Source organism: Peromyscus leucopus, chromosome 4, assembly GCF_004664715.2.
Source record: "Peromyscus leucopus breed LL Stock chromosome 4, UCI_PerLeu_2.1, whole genome shotgun sequence".
NCBI classification, from domain to species: Eukaryota; Metazoa; Chordata; class Mammalia; order Rodentia; family Cricetidae; genus Peromyscus; species Peromyscus leucopus.
Window position 1 is genome coordinate 129001711 of NC_051066.1, and position 23527 is coordinate 129025237.

The following is a 23527-nucleotide window of genomic DNA, read 5'->3' on the forward strand; positions in this document are numbered from 1 at the left end:
GCTGGGTGGGCAGTGGATATTTGTCAAGGGAGAGGCTAAAATAAAGGACCAGCCCCCTGCCTCTGTGTACCAAACACCTGCACATTGATTCTTCCTAGCCCCATAGCATCTTGGGCTAAACTCCCAAGTAACTGTTTGGCTTTGGACACTGGCTCCTAGATGGGAAGATGTCAGTGCAAGGGGTGGGGCCTGGGATGGTGAAGACAATCTGTTAAGAGACAGGCCAAGCAACAGTGTCTTACCTCAAAGACACTCAGTTAAGACCCACTGTTTGTCCCACCCTCACCAGCATCACCTTGGATGCTAAAGACGCCTACAGATCCCATTCTTCACAGTCTCAGGCTCACTCCAACCCTTCCCAATAAACAGGTTTGAAACTGCAAAGCACGTCATTCAGAAGTTTTTAATAAACAACTTCATTATAAAAACTTTTTTTGAAAATTAATTCTGTAAAACATTGAAAAAATCTACTTTAACAAAGATATGCCCTGTGCATTTTCTAATGGCACTTATATTTTACAATTAAAAACCTTGTTTTATATAAAGCCAAAAATACTCCAAGAGGTTATTCACTGTGTTTACAAAGTGCTAAAAGGTTTTTGTCTTGTAATTTTTTTTCTTTAAATAATCTGGCATTAAGAAAGAGCGGCTCCAAAGCTTCAACCAACTGGGAGTGAGAGAAGGGTGTGAAGTAGTGTTCAGGAATTCTAGTGCCAGACGCGCAGAGGCTGCGCATGGGAGAACTGGCAGATGACGCCAGGCAACACCTGAAGCAAGTTGATAGGAACAACTCCACACAGTCCAAGATTACACAGTGAACACCCTTTCCACACCACAGACCACACTCTCCAGTGGTGAAAGTCACAGCCACTTCCTTCCACAGCAGGTTCAGAGCTCCAGGAGAGGCCAGGGTGAGGTCCCAGAGAAATCTGGACTTTTCTGGCCAACACCTGCCTAAGGCAAAGTTTCTTATTACATAAATATCCTTGTTAAAAAGCAAAATATTGATCCTGTATAATACAACCTGTTGTTTTTTTTTGTTGTTGTTTTTTGTTTTTGTTTTTTTTTTTAATTCGTGGAGAAGGGGTGGGGAAAATAGCTACCAAAAGGGGATGGGAAACTTAAAAGGGTCCTAAGGGAGGTTTAGGGAAATTTCAACTTAGGATAATATCTACGAACAAAAGCAATCACACCTGCTTCCCCAGATTTGTATTAACAAAACACCATGTAAAGTCGGGGAGAGACACATGGGTGCGCCCTTCCCTGCCTCCCACCTGTTAAGACGGTGCTAGGATCCTCTGAGCTGACACCCGGGCATGCTAGTCCCTGGCCCCAGGACAGTTCCAACTCTGACAAGCTGCTGTGCAGGCTGAGGGGCACTTGTCCCCGGTGCCGTCAGTGCATTGCTGACAGGCTAGAGTACGTGGCAAGGAAAGGGGACATCATTCTTTTCTGGTCCCTGATTGGTTTGTGCCACATGCCATGGCTCCTGTCCTGGGCAGATGCCCCTCTGGCTCTCTTGGCCTCATAAGGGGTACTTCAATGAGTTTGGGCACCGAGTACAGAATAAATTATTCTTATCCTTTTAACAACTGGCCAAAAAGGCTCTTTTGGGTGGTAGGTTGGGGAAAGGTTTAAGAAACTGCAGGGTGGTTTGTGGTCCAAACAAGTGAAGGCAGATAACCAGCAAAGTTCACAGTGACAGGAAAATTCCTTAGAGTGAGGACACTGGAAAAGTCGAGAAACAGAGAGGATGATGAGAAAATGCAAGGAGAAAAGACTGGAGGTGGGGAGGTGTAACTGGACAAGGCCCCAGTTACAAGGTTTACGATAGGTGCTCTGCTGTCCTATGAGCACCAAGGGAGGGACAAGCTCAGGAGGACAGGGCCCCTCCAACAGCCCAGTGCACTGTATCTGGGGCTGGAGGCTACTGGTTTCTGAAAATGAGGCAACAGGGAGGTGGCAGGCAAAGGGAGAAGGGCCTGGGTCTAGTGAAGACCAAACACAAGGAAAACGGCAGCAGTGAGTTCCACTTGGATTCTCACAGGCCCCTTCCTGTAATACGAGTCCCAACAACATGCATAGCATGCAGGAGATGGTTGCGTACCAAGGCAGACGCTTTTAAAAACAAACCTTAATTAGTCCCTGGGACTCACTGAAACTAATCTTTAGAAGCAAATCACCTAGTCTGATTCCAATCCTGTCAGACATAACTTATATCCAGTTTTTTTTTTTTGTTTTTTTTTTTTAAAAAAGGTATTCCAAGCTACCTTGCTTACTTAAATCAAAACATCTTATTCACTCCACATTGCTTCCAAACAAGGGCCAGGGAGTTAAATCTGAAGGCTTTCACCTCAAAAAAGGAGTACTGGCCTGGGCTGAAGCAGGAGTCCAGGTCTTGGACCTGCACAGTTCCCAATGATAAACTGAAGTGAATCTAGACAGAGGGGAGGGGCAGGGAAGAACTGGTGGGAGATTGAGGCAGTTCCTAGGTAGTCTGTCCTGAAACCCTAGTGGAGAAGCCAGCAAAAGGAGCCACTAACAGAAGTGCCCAGGCTGCTGGCTACATCTGTAGGAGTTAACAGCAAAGAGGTAGAAGTGTGTTTCTGAATCAGAGAGGTGTCTCAAAAGGTTCCACAATAGTGGTCCCTGAGCTGCCTCCCTTCCGTGCATGGGAAAAGCCCATACAGAACCGAGATGAAATGGGATTAGGGATTCGGCTGTGCTCTCTGTGGCAGGGAGCCCCAAGTCAGCAGAAGAACTAACAACTTCTTTCAAGAAACACTGCTAGATACTAAGGGCAACTGAGGGGACCATGACAGGTGGAAGGTCCTTACCAGAGAGCAAAGAAGACAATGCACAGTGCCCAGAGTCCTTGGGGACTGCGAAGCAGGGAAGGCAGAAGGGACACTGTAGGTAAGAACATTTTGGTATGAGAGGCAACAATGATTTGATAGATTAGGACTCAACTATCTGCCCAATCCTAACTTTCTAGAAACTCTTCTGACAGTTCCATTATGTCCTGGAAGGACAAGCAGGAGGAAACAAACCAAGGGTGAATTCCCTCTTCTCTGCTATCCAGCCCAGAGCCCAGAACCCTTCCTTCCAAGACAAATAATAACAGCTCATGATGTCCAGGGTGGGGCTGGGGATTGGGGAATGGTAGATATTGGTGCCTTTCATTTCTTCCCCTCTCCAGTTCAGGAGAACGAAGGTGTCATGATGTACTTGGAGAAAAACAAAATTGCAGACCTGTGAGAATGCTGCTCCAATCTTCTTGCCTATCTCCTGTGGACACTGCCATGGAAGGCAGGAATAGAAGCAGTCATGGAAGATGGCAGAAATTGAAGCAGTCCAAAGTCAGTTTATTTCCCCACGGGGGAAAAATGTGACCTCAAGTGAAGAGAAGTCAGCAAGACCCGACTCCGCCTTGTAAACAGGGCTCCAGTTAACACCAGGTACCTAGTGGTTCAGGCTGGTGGCAACTGAAATGGACTGGTGGGAATGGATTCACGGTGTGTAAACAGTGTTCACTGCAATTACTCTAAGGCTAACAGTGTGGCAAGGGAGGTGAAATGGTGTGTCTGAGGAGAATGTGTAAACGGTACCGTTGCTGGACAACACTGACTGAAGTAGAGCTGCTGGTAGAGTAGGGTGGGATTGCTGAGAATAGAGGCCCTCTGTCCTGCTTGGTAGCTGGAAGCAGGTAATAGTCAAGAGATCTTCCACAGCAGGGACTCAACAACCAACTGCTGGAGGGTCTGCAGGCTGGGACCAGAAGACGGGCTTCTTAAGCTATTTCTCTTGAGGTCATACAAGGTGAAACCCTCTGTCTCCAAGAGGCTTCCCCTTCTCCAGATTGAAGGTGGTTCTGACACTTTGGAGAGGCAGAGGGCTAAAAATAGCTCCCAGTTCAGATCAAAAATAAAAGTAAAAATACCTGAAAGTCCTATGAAAGTTCACGGGGCTGGGTTCAAGGATCCCTCTAGATTGATCCTGGAGCCTGAGCCCCCAAACCAAGTGCTCCATATAGACACTGGAATTTTCTTTTTGAACCCAGCTCTGAAAGCTCAGCTGCCTTCATGGGGGAGGTGGATGGGGTGGGCACTTAGGCTCCCTTGCAGAACCAAAAGACTGAGTGGGGGACCTCCGTGGGGGCTACTGGAATGCTTGGTGGAAACGAGGCAGGGTGGTGGTACTCAGGCCAGAGGTGAAGACAGGAGGCAAGGAGTGCAGAGGCCCAAAGTTCAGGGGTCCCCCAGCTCCAGGGGAATCTTGAGGCTGAGCTTGCAGAGTGGTGAGCAGAGGCTGTGCCTCAGCTTGGGAGTAGCCCATGACCAAGCCTCCTGTGGCCCCTGGCGGGTTACATGGGGGTAGGTTGAGTGGAAGGAAGCCCAGTAAGTGAGAGAAGTCCATATTAGCAGCGCAGAGGGCCTCAGAAAGGTTGGCGGGACTCTTGGTGAGCAGGGCTTCGTCTAGGAGGGCTGCAGCTGCCGCCGCCGCCGCCGGCTGAGGTGAGGCGGGCTGGGGTTCAGCTGATGAGAGAGACAGACTTCCAGGAAGCTCTGCCAGAAAACTATCCACCTCCACTTTGGGCAGTTTATCAGGCAAGTATGAGGTAGATCCAAGCTGGTATTTTGGAGGGAGCTGAGCTGAGGAGGAGATCGGAGAAGATTCCAGAGGGTAGCTCATACCCATGGGCAGCGTGTTGTGCACCAGGGAGTGTGGCACGCCCGCACTGGGCATGGTAGGGATGTGGGCACCATACATACCCATGGGCAACATGCCAGGGAAGGCCTTGGCCCCCATCACGTCCCGAGAGGCCATGCAGAGCACAGGGCTCAGCTCTTCCTTCACACTGACTGCGGAGCTACAGCTGAGTAAGCCTAACATATCCACTGGCTCTGTCTTGATCTTGAGCAGCTCCTGTGAGTGGCTCTTCTTGACATGCCGTGTCAGGTGATCCTTGCGGCCAAACCTCTGGGCACAGTACTGGCACAGGAAGTCTTTACGACCAGTGTGCACCACTAGGTGCCGTCGAACATCCTTCCGAGTATAGAACCGCCGGTCACAGTGATCACAGGGGTGCTTCTTCTCCTTGGCACCTCCTGCTACCCGGCGTGAGTGAGCCTTCAGGTGCTCCAATAGGGCCTGGGTACTCTCAAAGGTCTGCAGGCACACCTTGCAGCTGAGATCACCACTGCTGGCAGCATGCATGGCCAGGTGGCGGCGGTAACCCAGCTTTGTATTGTAATTCTTACCGCACTCAGAGCAGTGGAGGGCCTCCTTGTTGGGGTCGTGGGTCTGCAAGTGGTTCCGCAGATGGTCCTTTCGGTGAAACATCTTGTCACAGTACATGCACTGGTGGGGTTTCTGGGCCGAGTGGGTGGCCATGTGCCTGTGGGTAGGGATGGAAGATGGGTAGAAAGCTGGAAGTTCAAAAGGGCTAACTAGACAACCAGATGTCTACAAACAGGAAACTATATATAAAAACCAATAAAGCAATGCAACAGAATACCATATCGACTATATTCTACCAATATCCCTACAAAATCATGTATGTATTGCCATGCTTGGCAGCATTGGTTTTAGTAGCAAAAAATCAAGAACAATCTGAATTTACTAATAGGGAACTGGTTATACAATTGCTAAGTCTGTAATATAACTCTGGTATTTAAAAGGTGAGCTTTATATGTACCTTCAAGGAATAAGCTTCTTAGAAACATTAAGAGGAAAAAGTGGGGGGGGGGGCAGTGGTGCATGCCTTTAATCTGAACATTTGGGAAGAAGAGGCAGGCAGATCTCTGAGTTTGAGGCCAGCCTGTTCTACAGAGCAAGTTCAGGCAGTCAAGGCTATAGAGAGAGAAATTCTGTCTTGAAAGAATTTTTTTTAAAAAAGAGGAAAAAGCAATAGTACACAAAGAATGGCATTTGCTACATAAAAAATAACGTATTGCTTGTATGTGCTTGCAATAAGAACCAGACATCACTGGGGGGGGGGGGGGGGCAGAGATCCAAAAATCGGAGTTTATAAATGGACTTGATGGAGAACTTTCATTGTAAGCCTTTTAATACCTCCTGAATTCTGTGTCATGTGAATGATTTCCTCTTCAAAAGTTTACATTTAATTTTTTTAAATGTTACAATAAAGGGAAAAATGAAATATGAAATGTATGTAAACTTCCTGATCTGTAACAAGTTCCCAAGATATACAAAGACAAGTCAAAAAAGGAAGTTCAACAGTGCACATAATACAACCCCCTTTGAAAACCAAAAGGAGAATACACATTTGAATGCCTCGAGGATTCCTAAGAAATGAATCCCACCAGCTGCCTTTGGGAGAGAAATAGTTGTGATGAGTATGAGAACAATTCATTATTCACTACAGATCCTTTTGTATCATTTCAACTGCTTAGTTCCTCATTGTCCCTTAGCTCACATGTCTCCTGTCTGACTGGAAAACAGCCCAGAGACCAGGAACTGGATCCATAGCTTCATATACCTTCAGAATCAACTCACCAAAACTTTAAGGCCTACTATTTGCCAAACTGTGGGTGAACTGTCATTAACAACATTCTCCAGTTAAGGACAGGAAGCACCAGGTAGCCCCACCCATCAGTCAGTCAATGGCAGAGGCTGTATTTAAACACTAACCCTCTTGAGATAGCACATCATAGCTGTGTTTAGTACCCCATGACCTTTTCTTTTTTTTTCGTTTTTTTGCTTTTGTTTTTTCGAGACAGGGTTTCTCTGTGTAGCTTTGCGCCTGTCCTGGATCTCACTCTGTAGACCAGGCTGGCCTTGAACTCAGAGATCCGCCTGCCTCTGCCTCCCGAGTGCTGGGATCAAAGGCATGTGCCACCACCGACTGGCGCCATGACCTTTTCTATATAGAGAATCACCTTGTATTATGTGTGTGCACTCATATTTATGGGGTCATTATCAACCTCCTGGCATGCTGACAGGATGGCACATTAGAGGCCGTGCTGAAGGACTCAGTCTGTTTCCTTCATGTCTCAGGTAGAAAACTAAGGCCTAAAGAAGCCCAGAAACTCACCAAAGATCATGTCAGGGCTCTTACCTCTTGGACTAGGATTTTTCTATCAGCCTCCCACTGGTACTCAGACCACCACAAAGGAGTCCAAGAGGATGTCCCTGACTAGGGTCCCCTAAGAATCAACACATTCCTAGGTCCACACAACCCCTGATACCTATCTTGGTTCCTTCCTACCAACTGTTTTCCAGATGAGGAACTAGGGCTTTCTGTGGTCATCTCACTGTATTTATGGGTTTGCTGTCTGTCTTCACTGTTGAGAAAGTATACTCAAAAGTTTTCACTATGTGTAAAAAACAAACAAACAGCTAGCCCCTCCACCCTTCTTACTCACTACCCTGCCCCTAGCAATGAGCACTGTTTGTGGTACATAGCAGGAGATTAATAAATAAGAGATAGATGAATGGCTAGATGCACCAGGTTAGTCTACCTCATTTGATCAGGACAAGTTCATGGTTCCTTTACTGGCAAGGCAGGGGATCAAGTAAATATAGATGGTTCTCCTCAGGTCCTTTCCCTAACAGAGCTGCTCTTATCTGCCCTAACAAGGGCTTTCACATTCTCTTTCACTTTAAGTAAGGGTTCTTGGGCTTACAAATTTCAGGAAAGGAGCTGACCCACTGAGCAGCAGGGACTCTACAGACAGAGAAACAACCCTCTGATTCGCAGGCTGAGTCAGAGCACAGCACTGCAGGACCAACACTCTGGTCCTGGCGAAGTCACAAGAGCCCCAGCTGGACAGACCAGACCAGAGGATCTCCTTGTCCTTCTAAACTTCTAAGACCAATTTCTAACTTCTGGCTAAGATTCTGATAATTTACCTGACAGGAATGGAGAAAGTACTGAAAAAAATGTTAAGTCTAATTTGTTCATAGCTGCCTTATACTACACTCATCGGAGTCTACTGTCTCAATAAAAATACCACCATTCTTGATGAGGAAGGAATTTTTTGAATTCTAGGCTAACCTGGGCTACATAAGGAACTCCTGTTTCAAAACAAACATACATTAATTTTGTTTGTTTGCTGCTAAAAAAAATTTGGGGGGGGCGGGCGTGGGGGGTTTCAAGACAGGGTTCCTTTGTGTATCCTTGGCTGTCCTGGAGCTAACTCTGTAGACCAGGCTGGCCTCAAACTCAAAAGACCCACCTACCTCTGCCTCCTGAATGCTGGGATTAAAGGCATTTGCCACCACTGCCCAGCTTAAACAAAATTTTATTACATTTATTTTGTGTGTACATGTATGAGTTTAGGGGCCAGAGACAACTTGCAGAAGTCAGTTCTCTCCTTCTACCATGTGGGTCCCAGGAACTGAACTCAGACTGTTAGGCTTGGCAGCAAGCACTCCAACCCACTGAGCTAGCTCAATGGGCCCTAAGTGGTTTGTTTTCAAACAGTCTCACTCTGTAGCCCAAACTGGCTTTGAACTGGTGTGATTCTTCTGCTTCAGTCTTATAAGTGCCAGAATTACAGGCATGCGCCTCCATGCCAAGCTAAACACTATTATTACTTAGTAGTGACTTCAAATGGTTAGAGTTCAGAGTACACTTACAGGACAATTTCGTCTTTCACTCTTTTGCTACCAATAAAGACCCATACTCAGCTGAGTCTCTGGTTCTATCCTCTGGGAAGCTGGGGGCTAAAAGAGGTATGGGAGTGTCACCTACCTATACAGCTTGTACTTGGAGGCAAAAGCCTTGCCACAGTGCAGCTGAGGGCAGCTATACGGTCTCTGCTCCGGATGGGGAAGGCTATGAGGCCTTAGCTTCTCCCCATTTGAGAAAGGTGTCCCCGAGATTTCACATTGGCACTTCACTTGACTCTCTGCCTCCCGGCCCCGAGGCCTGGGAACTAGTTTCCAGCCCACTTCCTCCTCCTGCTTTGCATCTTGAATCCAGGGAGGGACGCTGGTGAAAAATGTGGTCATGGCAAGGCTAATGGCAGAGGGCCATGTTATTCAGAAAGCCTCCCCATCAGTTCACATAGGCTCTGCTCGGTCACAGCCTCCAACGCAGCCTTCAGAAAACAGTCTCTTCACCTGAAACAGAGCACCTGGTGTTAGGAAGCCCCATACCAAGAGCACACAGGCTCCGCAGACAGCTCCCAAGCCTACTCCCACCCTTCTCCTCCCACTCACTAGTGGTGTGACTTTCAAACAAGCACTTGCTTCCCTGACCTGCTTCCTTATTTACAAAACAGACACAACCTCCAAAATCATGTTTTAGAGGTCAATGCAGCCATATGTATAAAGCTTCCATTGGTGCTTACCAGTGCTCATCGGGGTTATTACTGGTAACTCTAGACTAGAAGAGACAAAGTAATCTGAAGAACTAAAGCTCAAAGCACTAAACTTTCTCTTCGTTTTTTACATCCCTCCCTCCAAGGTTAGATAGCTTTCCTCCTCCTCACCCTACTTCCCTCCATTTGCTGTTATTCCCCTCACCAGAGGTGCTAAGGAACAATAAAATATCTAAAAGGCAACAGAGTTAGAACCTTTCCATAGGAAATTCAGACCCAAGAGCCAGGCCCTGTGCCACCTGCATTTCTTAGCAGAGCACTAACATCAGGAGGTTCCTTCTAGAGAAGCAACTGTAGCCTCCAAGAATTTTCCCTAAACTAGTGCCAGTCCCATCCTGACCTCCACCACCTTTCTGGATCTTTTGTTCTCCATGGTTTTTTGTTTTCTTTTAATCCATAAAACCCCAAAGTGCTGAGTGGTTCATCCTACAGACTCAGAGGACACACATGCAATTCTCTACTAGGACAGATAACATTCTTGACTTGAATGTAAGTCTTCTCCACCTGATGACCCTCTGAGGGATCCTTCTGTTTCTCTTTCATTTCCATATACCTAACATCTAGAGAAGGAACCTCAATTTCCTTTTAGATGAGTAAATTACTCGTTAAACTCAAGTTGATTCTCAGGGGCTTAACTTATACTCAGAAGCTCTAGTTTAAACTGGTTCTCCACCCTCCAGAGAAAGGAGCCAAAACCTGAAATCTGATCCTTCCCCTTGTTGGTGAAAGTGGTATAGTAAGGAGAGGAAGACAGAGCAACAGAAACACGACCCCTTCCTGACACCAACTCAAGAGACAATCCCAAAATTCAGTTATGAGGATTTTCCATGTAGAGAGCAATGATGGTGTATCTGGGGATTGGCTACAAGACTCTGGGGAGAGCTTCAACTGCACAAACTAGCTGTGGACCATGGAATGCTTGCTCAGCTAATTAGCACCTGCTGCTTACAGTGACCATTCATCCAACAGACTGGCCATGAACGAGATGATAGTATCAGCGGGTTCATGCCCCAGAGAGCTTTGCTCATCATAACATGAGCTACATCCTGTTCAGGAACCATTCCTTTTGTTGAAGAAACATTGCAATGTAATATGACAAACATTTCTCCATCACCAGTGGGGATTTGCCTAGAATCATCTGCACAAAAGTGGCAATATTTTGTACTACTCATGTACTGGAAAGGGAAAGAAATTACTGAAAACTGGACTCACTTGAGTTATCCTGGCACATCTCTGTCATATCTGCCTGCTCTCTATACACCTTAAACGCCTCCTCCGATGGCTGGCTTTCATTGTTCAAATTCCGCCCCCTTCTGCACAAGGTGGAATTACCTGTTTATAATACCAGCGATTACTACGTACCCTGGAACTGGATAGAGTGAGCTCCAAGTATGCATGTCTAGTTTAGAGAGAATTCCCCATACCTTCAAAGTCAAATTCTGCTCCCACTTCCTATCTAAATCATGCATCTTAGCATTTGGAAGTTGGGAATGGCAGCTAGAGGAAAGCAAGTCACATCACTCTGGCTGATGTGAGGGGGAGCCTAGCTCTGGAAATTCCGCACAAACTCAGAAAGAGAATGGTACATCCCCACCTCCCACACGTCCACCTCATCTGTTCTGTTGAACATGCACAAACAAGACACAGCAGTTTAGCTACTGAAAGAGTGAGTAATGGGCTTCTAGGAAACAGGCTGCTAGTGGCTAAGAAGAGCTCATGAGGATGCCCCGATAGAACCAAAGGAGGAAGGAGAAAACCATGTGCTTCACTTGATCAGCATTCATGAGGTTATGGCTTTAGAAGAGCCAACACCTTGATCCTACTCACCTAGGCCTCTGAAAAAGCACAGCAAGATCCTTACCTACAATCAGTGGCCACCACAGCCACAGTTGCTGGTGTTACCTAGGAATCTTTTGGGGATCTAGTCTCACTTCCTGTGTCCTTTGTCTGCATACTTCTCTGATCCAGAAAAATTCCTGGGTTTGATTCATACAATCAGACCTATTCCTTCAGACTTCCTGTCAAAACTGTGAAAGAATTTTGCTTCTCTTTCAAAGCTGTTCTTCTAGTCTCATAGTCTAACCGTAGCTATGGAGAAGCTGACAGAACCTGTTTCCATAAAACAAACACAATCCCTCCCAGTTACTGGTATAAGTCAGTGTATTTTCAGCCCAAGACTCTTCTGGCATCTGATCTGAAGGGGGAGGCAGCACGGAAAGAACCTTGGACTTGCTATCAGAAGAGCCACCACTCACTGGCTATGAAACCACAGGCAGGTTACTTTACTTCTCTGAACCTCACTCTCCTCAATTTCTGAAAGAGATTCATTCTCTTAACCTGTAAATATCTCCTAGAGGATGAAGTGAAATGGTACTGTGGAGAGTGACATAAAACATGAACACACGAAGCCCGTGAGGGCAATATTGCTGCTGCCACTCTTCAGCAGTGCCAAGTATAACTTCTCTCTCCCTCTTAGTGTTATTTCTCATGCCTCAAAGTCAGTTTCCTTCCCTTCCCAACATCTCAGAACTCAGCCTTCCTCTTTTCCCTCACTGTTAAGCCTCAGCACAAGCCCTTTACTTTCCTCCGGTACATCTCCTAGGCCAGAGTTTTCTCTTCCTGGATGGCCACTTTATTACACTCTCTTCTATTATTAAAGCTCCATACCCAAAGTAAGAATGCTTGCTCAGTACTCTGTATGGCCTTTGGAAGCTCCGGTCTGTCTTCTGTAGTGCTGTGATGTAGGCTGTCCTCTGATGAAACTATAGTTTTTATGGTGTTACATCATCTCTATAGAAACTGCGTTCTTTCTCCATTATTAGCCTGTTTCCTCATCTGTAAAGCTAAAAATACTTACCTCACAGTCTGGCTGTAAGGATTATTTTAGTCAGGTATGCAAAAAGTTCAGCATGGGGTTTGGCCTGCTCAAAGTGCCCAGCAAAAGAAAGCTATTATCTTGGTCTTTGTACTGAATTTTGTGTTCCCACCTTCGGCTGCCACAGTCCAGTTTTCCCAACTCTCCCCATCAAATAATGTTGAGCTAGCCGGCGGTCTCTACAGCAAGGAAAGGGTTAATCTCTGAGTGTTCTTAACTAAAGAGACCCACAGAGGATTAACAGCTCCACTTCAGTGACTACCCTAAAATAGCTTTTATCCTTCCTGCCCAAGAGCTACTTGGGGATCTGAAGAACTCAATTCAACACCTGCCTAGGAGGAAACACACCCAGAAAGGTTCTTGGAGGTGGAATCTTCCCTCAAAAGAACTTAAAATAGCAACTGGGAAATTATAAATAGTGTTAGAAGGGGAAAAAAAAAAAAAAAAAAAAAAAAAAAAAAAAAAAAAAAAAAAACAGGCCTTGACCTGGGCAACAGAAACAAATCCAAAGGCACACTGGTCGGCTGGAAAACAGCAAGGAGGGAATGAGGAATGGGAATAGCTGCCCACTTCCCGAGGCCAGCGCACACACAACACTCCGGAATGGTGGGAGAATTAAATTACAGGGAGGCCTGAGAGTCTCAATGACTTGCATCATTCCAAGAAACATCAAACAGGATTAACAGGGGTAGGATTTACTCTCGGGCTGCTAGTTCTTCTGTCAGTGTAGATGGGCCTCTTTGGAGTCCCTTTGATTCCCTATTTCCTCAGATTCCCACTGCCTCCCACCCCTGGGGAGGCCTTGAGCAAATGGCTGCAACTCACTCCAGCTTCATTTTCACCTACCCGCCCTCCCCCCCCCCCCCCAAGCCGCCTTTCCTTGAGAGAAGAGGGCTAGAAACCCAAGGCCAGACTTATCACGGCTCCAGGCTGACAGGTGGAAAAACACACAAGCCAGGAGTCAGGGTATGCTTGCAGGTGAAAGCACCATCTCGCCGCAGCGGCCAGGACCCCTTCCCCTTCTGTCCCAGGGTAGTCCACAGCATGGAGCTGGAGTTGTAGGAAACCGGTCCGGCCCTCAGGCCAGCCGCTAGATCACCCCATTTTGTGGTGTGAAATGTTAAATTCCCCCTACGACTGGAAGGTGGGAATGGAGAATGGGGAGAAAAGACGTGAATTCAGAAAGAAGTCTAGATAGGGTCAGTCTAGACGGGAAGAGCAAGCATGCACGGTAAAGAATCATGAACACACTATTTGGGTCTCCAAGAGACCACCGCGAGAAAGAGGCAGGGAGGTTCTAAAGGTCGGAAGAGGCTGGGGGTGGCGGTGCTGAAGACTCGAGTGAGTTTCAAGAAAGTCTAGAAATGAGACCCTCGCGATGGAAAAAAGGTCTGAAGTTCACTCAATATGGTCACCGGGGAGGCAACTACAGGTAGGACCTCATTTGGGGTTCTTCATTGAGACGGAGGTATTGGAGAGAAGCCTCAGAGTAAGTTTATGAAAGTCTGGAAAACGAAAGAGCGAAGAGAGGACTCTTTGGAGCAGGAAAGGGGGTTATGTGGGTCGGGGTAGGCGTGTCCGAGGGAGGGAGCAGGTGCAGCTTATCTATGCCCCCCAGACCGCGATCCCAAGGAAGGGCAGCAGCGTGTTATCTGGGTCTCCAGGGAGTCGGGGGGGGGGGGTCGACAGCGGGGGACCCTCAGGGCTGAGTCTCCAAGTCTAGGAATGGAGTGAGCCTAAGGGCTTCTTCCGGTCCCCCGGGCACAAGTCTGAGGTCCGGGGAGCGTTTTCGTCACCACAGGGCCTATCCGGGGCCCGGCTGGCGCAGAGGGGGCCCCCCGTCAGGGGTGTGGGCGACCGCGCTGGGCGGCCCGTGGTGAGGGGCGCCGCCGCTCCGAGTGCCGGGCGTGTAGGCACAGCGCGACGGCCTCCCGCCCCGCTCCCCACCATCCCCCAGGACCCTCGCCGGCACTCACTGCGCTCGGGACCCCGCGCTGCGGGCCGGGCCGCGCTCGGGCTCCGCCAGGCCCGCTCAGGCCCCGGTAGTGGCGGCGGTCGGGCCATTGTGCGGTGCATTGTGGGAGCCGCGCGAGCGGGCGCTCGGGTCGTGGAGGGGGCGGTGCCGCGGGCTCTCTATGGTCCCGCCCGCCCGCGGGCTAGAGCGGCCCAGCCGGCGCGCGGGCGGCGCGCGGGGAGCGTCGGGAGCGGGGCGGCCACTCGCGCCTCTGCTTTTTTTTTCCCCCCCTCCCCGCCTCCCAGCCGCGAAGCTCTGGGGCTCTGCCGCCGACATGGGCGCCGCCGCGTGGGCACCGCCACACCTGCTGCTGCGGGCGTCTCTCCTGCTGCTGCTGCTGCCGCCGCTGCCGCTCTGGGGGCAGGCGGCGGGCTCCTGGGACCTGGCCGGTTACCTGCTCTACTGTCCCTGCATGGGTAAGGCCTCCCGAGCCCCCTGCTCAAATGGAGAAACTGAGGCCCGGGAGGCGGAGCCACTTTTGCGAGGCGCCTACTGACGCCTCGTCAGGTCCAGGAGAGACCTCCGGAGCGGGGCAGGGCATGGCATGCTCTTCGCTGCCCTAGTTGCATGGGTACATTGGGGCCACCGGTGCTCAACTTGCCATTCGTCGGACGGGAGAAGCTAAATGACTCCTCACTCGAGGTCTAATCCGACTCCGAGACCAGTAAATGGAGGTTGTAGGGCAAGACTTGCCCGCGCTGTCTCGTGGCAGTTCTTACATTCATTCAGCAAATATTTATGTGCCACCTTTTTTTTTTTTTTTTTTTGACCCAGGCGCTGCCTTCCGTGCCAGTGGTGAATGAGACAGATAAACCTTATACATACCCTTGTAGATCTTTCATTTTAGGAAGACAGACAATAAAACAAAGTGGTTTTTTTTTTAAGTACATGAATAATTTGGTACAAGATGATGAAAACTGAGGTGATAAAAGATAACAAGGACTCTTAAGAACCAGTCCAGGGATGCAATTTAAATGGAATAGTGGATCATCACTGTAAAATTCAATCCTTCTTATAACCCTTCAGTGGCTTGCATACCTGACCATGGCCGTCATCTTGCATGATTTGGCTTCCTCTCTGGTCTTCTCCACACCCCTTCTCCTTGGTCCTCCAGCTATAGCCACACTAACCTGCTTCCTTCTGTTCCTCACAAACACAAAGGTCTATGACACCTTCCTCTAATTTTTGCACCCCACCCCCACCCCCTTCTCATAATTGAAGTCTCAGCATACTTGTCACCAAAGAGGACTCCATTGACCTCTACTCAAGTAATTTCCTTAAGTTTCCCATCACCAGACATTTTCATTTTCTTTCTTGCAACTATCATAATCTATCGAAATGAATTTGTTTTCATGTTTAGTGTCTCCTAACCTGAATTAGGACTGAGCGCCTGGAGGGCAGAGATCTTAACCTTGCTTGTGTTTATATTGTAACAACATCTAACATTTTATATTGTTGCACCTGGCACATTTTGACCTTGAAGTATTTTTGGAATGAATGAATGGATGCCATATTGATGACAGCTAAGTGTGGTTGCATACAACTTGAATCTTAACATTGGAAGCCAGAGATGGGTGGATTTCTGTGAGTTTAAGGCCAGCCTGATCTACATAGAGCACTCTAGAGCAGCCAGGACTACATAGTGAGAACCTGGCAAAAACACCAAACAACCAAGAAAGGCCTTGTATGTGAGATATTCACAGGCTGAATAAACAGCCAGTGCAAAAAGCCAGAAAGTGAAGAAAGACATTTGAGGGGAAATGGCAAATGTAAATAACCCAAGTTGTGGGTATAGCTCAGTGGTAAAATACCCAGCATGTTCCAGACCCTAGGTTAAATCCCCAGCACATAAATAAATACGTAAGCTGATTACACAGCTGTAATCCTAGCACCTAGGAGGTAGAGGCAGGAAGATTGTTACAAGTTCAAGGACAGCCTGGTCTATAGAACAAGTTCCAGGCCAGCCAGGACTACACAGACCCTGTCTCAAAAAGAAAAAAAAAAAGTAACTCAAATCCATGCCGAGAGCAAGAGAACTGGATAGGAGTTGATGAAAGTGTCTTAGCAAATGAGGTACCAGGGTCACCCCCCTTCACGTGTAAGTGGAAACAGAAACAGGTCAAAGGACACTCCTGGCAAAGAAAATAAGTAGAATAGAGATGATTGTAGAGCATGTTAGAGAAATAGCATGGAATCTGGGGTGGCTAAGGATTGTCAAACCTGGAAGTCTAGACTTTCTCTTAGGTGCCAGTGTTACTAGCTCACTTTGGTGACTTGCTGGGGGGCGGGGGAGCCCCCCCCCACTTCCTGGAGGCACATCTTTTCTGAGCCCTTCATACACCGTGCCTTTAGTACCCCAGGCCACTCTACCTACAATGTACCATTTCTAGGGCGCTTTGGGAACCAGGCCGATCACTTCTTGGGCTCCCTGGCATTCGCAAAGCTGCTGAACCGCACCTTGGCTGTACCTCCCTGGATTGAGTACCAGCATCACAAGCCTCCTTTCACCAACGTGAGTACTTGTGCTGACTTCGGCCCCTGTCCACCCTTCCCCGTGCTGGCTGATTTGCTTGACTCCAAGGCCTCTGGGTTTTTCTTCCACTCTAGGCTTGTCTTGTTCTCTACCCAGAATTGTCTTCCTTGTAATGGCAACTTTCTCACCCAACACCTGCCATGTGCTGGCACTGTCTGAACACTGCATGAGGATTAGCTCATTCTTTCCACAGCTCATCCTCGAGGAAATGGAAACCCAGGTTTAGAGGAGTGAGGTAACTTGCCCGAGATTGCACAGCTTCTAGGTAATACTTGAATTCAATCCCAAGGCTGTCTACTTCCGGAGACTGTGTCTTAAAACGAAAGCCTCCATTTCCAGTCCTGATTACCCTACCTTATGTCCATCCGATTGGTCAGTAATAGGACCAATAAGTGCTCTTATAGTTTTAAAAGAGAGACTGAGGCATGGCTTAGTAGTGTGTCCAAGGCTATCAGCCCAGGCAGTCTGCTCCAGTGCTGCCACTTGTCCCATTGAAGGCCTCCCTTGGCATGATCTCGTCGTCGCCATCCTCTGATACTTAGCTTATTCTTTGTGTCTTCCAATGGCCCTCTGTTTCCTTTTGTTCACTGTGCTGCCAGAGACCTGGATGTAGGAACTTAGTATTTAATGAATTGACTTTAAAAGTTTAAGTAGTTAACAAAATTATACTTGGCATGAACAAAACACCATATTTAATTCCAATGCTTTTTCTCTGCGTATATTTTATTTTCTGCTTTGCAGGCATACCTCTTTTTGGAAAGGCTTCCCCATTCCCTGCAGTGCTATGGATTAGACCCAGGTCTTAGGGAAATGTTCTACCACCAAGCTGCACACCTGTCCCTGAACAGCTTATTAACAGAAGCTAAAACCCAGACTGCAACTTAACTTAGCCATTTCCTAATTGTATAGCCTCACTATACACAGAAAGATACTTAACCTTTCTGTACCTCAGTTTCCTCATCTTTACAGTAACCTGTGATGACTGGCTACCTCTCATGATGAGGACTGAATGAGTTATTGATACTAAGTACCTTGACCCTGCCTCATGCCTTGCTTTTAGAATCAGCTGGGCTCCTCAGTATACAGAACTAGGACACAGGAAGTTCCTCAGCTTTTGGGATCCTTGGGTCTGACTTGTTAAGCTTTGCTGATACATTTAAGCCTTGCTCGTCTGTCTGTCTCGCTGGCTTGTTGCAGCCTAGCCTGCTCAGCTAATTGTCCTACTGAGTCTCCACTTCTTTGCCTTCTATGGGTTTCTCAACCTGTCTCAAACGAGCTTCCAGTTCCTAAAGTGACTATTCTCACTGGGTCACCAGCGACCTCAAAATTGCCAAATCAAGGTTCATTTCTCAAGCTGTGTCTTACCTGACCACCCAATGGCTCCTTATCCTATGAGCCTCTCTTTTTCCTGAATTCCCCTCCTCCCCTGGCTTCCAGGACATTGCTTCTTCCTTCTGCAGTCCTGACCTCAGCGAAGTACCATTTTTTTGTACCTCAGTCGGGGCTCCTCTCTTCACCCACAATGCTGCTGGTGCATCTCTGTGGCTCAAATGAGTCAAATGAGCAGATCCTTATAAAAGACTGAGTACAGCACCTGGCACTAAGTCAGCACTCAGTGAGTAGTAACAGCTGCTGTTACCATTACCTTGCTTTGTTGTAGGTTCCTACCGACTGGCGTGGCATTAACTATTCTTACATCTCCAGTACACCTCCGGTACAGGTTCTACTCTGACCACAGACTTGTGTTTCTTACTTTTAGACACTCAAGTCTGCTTAGTTGTCACAGATATCTCAGATTCCGAAAGCTGGAACTGAACTTGCCATCCTTACCCACAAACCTGTGTCACCGTCTGCAACTCCAGCCTCAGCCTACACCGTCTCCATTCCCCCAGGCACCAACCTGGGACTCGAGATTTCAGCCTGAGTGCCGCTCCTGAATACACACTCAGCCCTCAAAGCCTCAGCCGCACCTTCTTTGCCATCTAGACCACTTTGGTTCTCACTTAGACGTATAGGAGGTACATATTAACTGCACGCTTACTACACTGGATATGGTGCTTCATGCCTAAAATTCTGGCTCTTGGGAAGCTGAAGTAGAAAGATTGCTTTGAGCTTACGTCCAGCCTGGGCTACATGGAGATGTCTCCAAAAATGTTTAAAATACAACTAATCGAATAAATAACGCATTATTGAACAAACACAAGGATCATTATAGTAGTTTCGTAATTCCCTCCCTCTTCTGATCTTGAGTAGTCAGTGCATTCTCTTCTCTGTCAGCAGATCAGTTCTTCCAAAAAAGGCAAACCTTGGCAGCTGTGATGAAGGCCTGTAAGTCTCGCACTTGGAGGCTGAGGCAGGAAGATTGTAAATTCAAGGCCAGTCGGAACTACATACAAATACCAGGCTAGCTAGAGATATATAGTGAGACCCTGTCTCTTAAAAAATTCCTGTCTCGTTTCAGAAATGCTAGTTCCAATTCCCATTCTCCTAAGCTTTTAGATTGAGAATACACAATAGCACAACAAAGGCCCCGAGAAGTCCTGCTGCAGTAGAGAAGCCGGTTTAAAGCAGAATTTCCTAGATCTCTTCAGCTCTGGAACCCTATGGATTGATTGATTGATTAATTTTTCAAGACAGAATTTCACGGTATAGCCCTAGCTGTCCTGGAACTCAGTGTGTAGACCAGGCCGGCCTCGAACTCACAGAGACACCTGTCTCTGCCTCCTGAATGCTAGGATTAAAGGCACGCACTACCACACTTGCAGCTCTGGAACATTTTTACTGCAGCTGAACTATTGGGATATGCTTGAGAAACCTTGACCTGTAGAATGGAATCCAAATTTTGTTCCATGGTGTTCTAAGAATATATTTAAATTAAATTTAAATTTCTTTTTCTTCTGTTTGGGGTTGGTTTGGTTTTTTTTTTTTTTTTTTTTTTTTTTTTTTTTTTTTTTTTTTTTTTTTTTTTTTTTTTTTTTTTTTTTTTTTTGAGACAGTCTCATATAGCCCAGGCTGACCTCAAATTTACTATATAGGTGTGAATGACTTTGAATTCCTGCCTCTACCTCCAAAGTGCCAGGATTACAGGTGTACACCACAACTGACTCACAATTTTTTTTTGAAAAAACTAAAAAATTATGATGATGAATATAACCATCATCCATGAACCCACTTGATTAGAAGTAGTCCTCATGAGCATATTCCTCTTCTTCTTGCCTCATCATTTCTATTTTTTATTTTCCTTTCTTATTTTTATTTTCTGAGACAGAAGTTTATAAAGCCCAGGTTGGCCTCAAACTCTGCTCTTTCGTCACTATCTCCAAGTGGTCAGATTACATTCATGCACCACCATGCACGCTTTTCTGATTACATGCATGCCTGGTTTTTCTGTTAGGAAAAGAAAGCATGAATTGCAGGTAAATTCAATGAGAAGTTTGCTAACCCTGGTCTTGGCCCTGGAAGCAACTACCCTCATGGCCTTTCTGATTTGACTCCTACTTCTTTCCTGTGCTTCTATTGAGTCACTGAGTGTTGACATCCACGTTTCCTGTAGAAAGTATCAGAGCCTCTCCAGGGTAAATCCTTCCATAGAAGGAGCACGTGGTATGGACACCAAGTAGTTGTCCCAAAGCAGGCACTTCTACCAGCAGCCATGTACAGAGGTCCATAGAGCTTAGTTTAGTACATTTGTTCCAATGATGAGAGTTTACTTTAAAATTCTGCTCTTATGAAAGAAGTAAAGCCCTTAGCTGCAGCCTACCTTTTCATAACTACTGGGAAGGCTGCACGTCTTTTGAATGTATGGACTATCTGGGTTTCCTTTGCTGTGAGATGTTCACCATATCACTTGCCTCTTTCCTTGTAGATCATCAGGCATTTTGAACACCAGAGATGTTGCTGTTTGTTCTTGAGCTGGAAGCCAGCTTCTCTCAGTTTGTCTTTGTCCTAACTTTGGTGTCTTGTGGCTGTTGTAATGGGGATGAAGCCTAATGCCTCATGCATGCTATGCAGACACTCTGCCACTGAGCTTGATCTGAAGCCCACCACGTGTCTCATCTCACGTAGTCTGGGTCTTGGAGTTTATAGTTTTAGTGATGAGAGTACTATGGAGATCTGTACTCCTCCGTTTTCTCCTTTAGCTCCATGTGTCCTATCAGAAGTACTTCAAGCTGGAGCCCCTCCAAGCCTACCATCGTGTTGTTAGCCTGGAGGACTTCATGGAAAAGCTGGCACCCACCCACTGGCCCCCTGAGAAGCGGGTAGCATACTGCTTTGAGGTGGCAGCCCAGCGAAGTCCTGATAAGAAGACATGTCCCATGAAGGTAGGACCTGTTCTATATTCTCTAGGCCCTTGAGGTAGCAATGTAGGGCAAGAGGGAATTTCGTCTGTTTCTGGCCTTTGTTAGTAGTGTCACCTTTGGCACACTCTTCTCTGAGCTTTGTTTCTACCTGCTCTACCTGGCTCATAGAGAGTAGGCCATATGTAAGAACATCTGGGAACTAGCTGGGCAGTGGTGGCATATGCCTTTAATCCCAGCACTCAGGAAGCAGAGCCAGGCGGATCTCTGTGAGTTTGAGGCCAGCCTGGTCTACAGAGTGAGATCCAGGCACCAAAACTACACAGAGAAACCATGTCTTGAAAAGCAAAAAAAAAAAAAAAAAAAAAAAAAACAAGCACCTGGGAAGTGAAGTGCTGTCAGTAATAGTAACTACTGCCCACAGAGCAGTCCCACGTGCCAGATACTCTGCTGGCAGCTGGATGCACATTCACTCCTTTACTCCTCAGAGCGCTCCGTGAAGAAGGTGCTGATGATGTCCTCGTGGTATAAGGGAGGCATGGCCAGCATGGTATAACTTGGCTTGTTGTACACTCTCTTAACTTGAATGCTTTCCCACTTCTCAGCAGTGAGACTAGGAGCTGTCATGGATAATTAGTAGAAATTTGCATTTCTGGTACTTTGTATGATTACACCCCAATATTTTTTGGTACAAGAGGTAGAAAAGCTATAAATTTTGAAAGCGCCTAGCTTGTATCCCCCTATATATTGGTTGCCCTTATCAGCTGTCTGACCTTGGGCACATGTCTTACCTTCTGTAAGTCTGATTCCATCTTGAAAAGTAGCATACTATATTAGCTTAAAGCTCTAGTTCAGTGGTTCTCAACATGTGGGTCACAACCCCTTTGGGGTCAAATGACCCTTTCACAGGGGTCCCTAAGACCATCAGAAAACACAGATACTTGTATTACGATTCATAACAGTAGCAAAATTACGTGAAGTAGCAATAAAAATAATTTTGTGCTTAGGGGTCAGCACAGCCTGAGGAACTGTATTATAAAGGGTTGCAGCATTAGGAAGGTTGAGAACCACTGCTCTAGTTCATAGTTCCAGCTCAAGGTCTTCTTTGCCCCACCACTACAGGGTTAGTGGAACATGACATGGGAAGAATCCATTTCTTCAAACATAGCTGGAAACCAAAAGAGAAGCAGGAGCACTCCCCTCAGCCCTCAGCCAAGGGGCCATCCCATAAGAACTCTTCCCCAGGTGTCACACCACCCATCTCCCAGGGCCCTCTCCCTGCAGTTCTCTGGCCTCACACCCCAGTAGCTTCCCTCCTGTTGAGTAAGCTTTCCACCATTCTCTTTTTGCAGGAAGGAAATCCCTTTGGGCCGTTCTGGGATCAGTTTCATGTGAGTTTCAATAAGTCGGAGCTGTTCACAGGCATTTCCTTCAGTGCCTCCTACAAAGAACAATGGATCCAGAGGTACTTGGAGGGGAAAGCAGTACTGAGTTTAGGGAGGGCTGGAGCTCAGGCATCATGCTCCTTTTTGGCCTTGCTGCCTCTACTCCACCTTCTTGTGAGAGACCAAAGGTGCAAGCACTGTGTTCTGTCTGTTGAACTTGGGATCCTATGTGATCTGTTTCCATCTCATCGCCTGACACAGCGGGATGTTGACCTGCCCCAAAGTTGAGCAAGAGTTTCTTGGCTGATAAGGGATGTCATAAAAAGAACATTGTTCAGTCACATGCATGTCGATTTCCTCCTCCAGGCGTGAGAATCACTCCCCTGTTGTCTTCCTTTTCACAAGGTGAAAACTGGAAGCATTGCCTAGAGAACAGCTCAGGTGCAGACTGAGAAGTGATGTCACCCTCATAATTACTAGCTAGGCTTTATTAATTGTGTGCCATAGGCCCTATTAAAAAAAATAGGTTAGCAGGACACAGGCACAAGCAGTGAAATATTTATGGAGCGTCAGTCATGTGTGAGACATAGTATTCAGAGACCAAAGGTGTATGTAAAAATGAGGATGGCCCAACCCTGGTCTTTGGAGAACCACAGTCTACACAGTCTAAGATTGATGAACTTAAGTGAGGAATCTGTCATTGGTGCTCTAGCATTGCAGAAAAGAGCCTGGCTTAGATATCAGAATGAGGGCTGCTACAGACCTTGCCTAGCATGTATGAGGCCCTGAGTCTGTCCTTGGAACTACTACCACCACCACAAAACAAGTCAGGTTAAAAGCCAGGCATGGTGGTGCATGCCTATAATCCCAGCACTCGAGGCAGATCTCTGAGTTTGAAGCCAGTCTGGCCTACAGAGAGTTTTTCAGAACAGCCAGGGCTACACAGAGAAAGCCTGTCTTGAGGGGGGGTGGAGAGTGGGGAAGCAGATTAGGTTAGGAGGTAAAAGGAGCATGTGAATTCAGAGTGGTCGTTTAGTAGGCCTGCAGTAGACGTCAGTAGAGACAGGAGTGA

The 23527-nt window shown here is 47.1% G+C and overlaps 2 protein-coding genes across 4 annotated transcripts in view; one reads left to right on the forward strand and one right to left on the reverse strand.

Annotated features, from left to right (window-relative positions):
- Positions 1-389: 389 nt before the first annotated feature.
- Positions 390-14322, reverse strand: Plagl2 (PLAG1 like zinc finger 2). 3 transcript variants are annotated; one of them, XM_028887457.2, is made up of 3 exons: positions 14202-14320; positions 8720-9090; positions 390-5398 (listed from the first exon to the last, which is right to left on the reverse strand). In XM_028887457.2, exons 2-3 carry the CDS (start codon positions 8977-8979, stop codon positions 4159-4161), a joined length of 1500 nt encoding a protein of 499 aa, XP_028743290.1. In that variant the 5' UTR covers positions 8980-9090; positions 14202-14320; the 3' UTR covers positions 390-4158. The 3 variants fall into 3 exon arrangements, with proteins under 3 accessions (XP_028743290.1, XP_028743292.1, XP_037061204.1); XM_028887459.2 differs by lacking the exon at positions 14202-14320 and adding an exon at positions 10563-12659; XM_037205309.1 differs by lacking the exon at positions 8720-9090 and having other exon boundaries at positions 14202-14322.
- Positions 14323-14449: 127 nt separating this feature from the next.
- Positions 14450-23527, forward strand: part of Pofut1 (protein O-fucosyltransferase 1) — a 30007-nt gene continuing 20929 nt past the window's right edge. The window contains exons 1-4 of the mRNA XM_028887447.2: positions 14450-14655; positions 16630-16751; positions 20912-21094; positions 22423-22535. Coding sequence (XP_028743280.1) covers positions 14514-14655; positions 16630-16751; positions 20912-21094; positions 22423-22535 — 560 coding nt within the window. The 5' untranslated portion in view covers positions 14450-14513. The remainder of the gene's footprint in view (positions 14656-16629; positions 16752-20911; positions 21095-22422; positions 22536-23527) is intronic.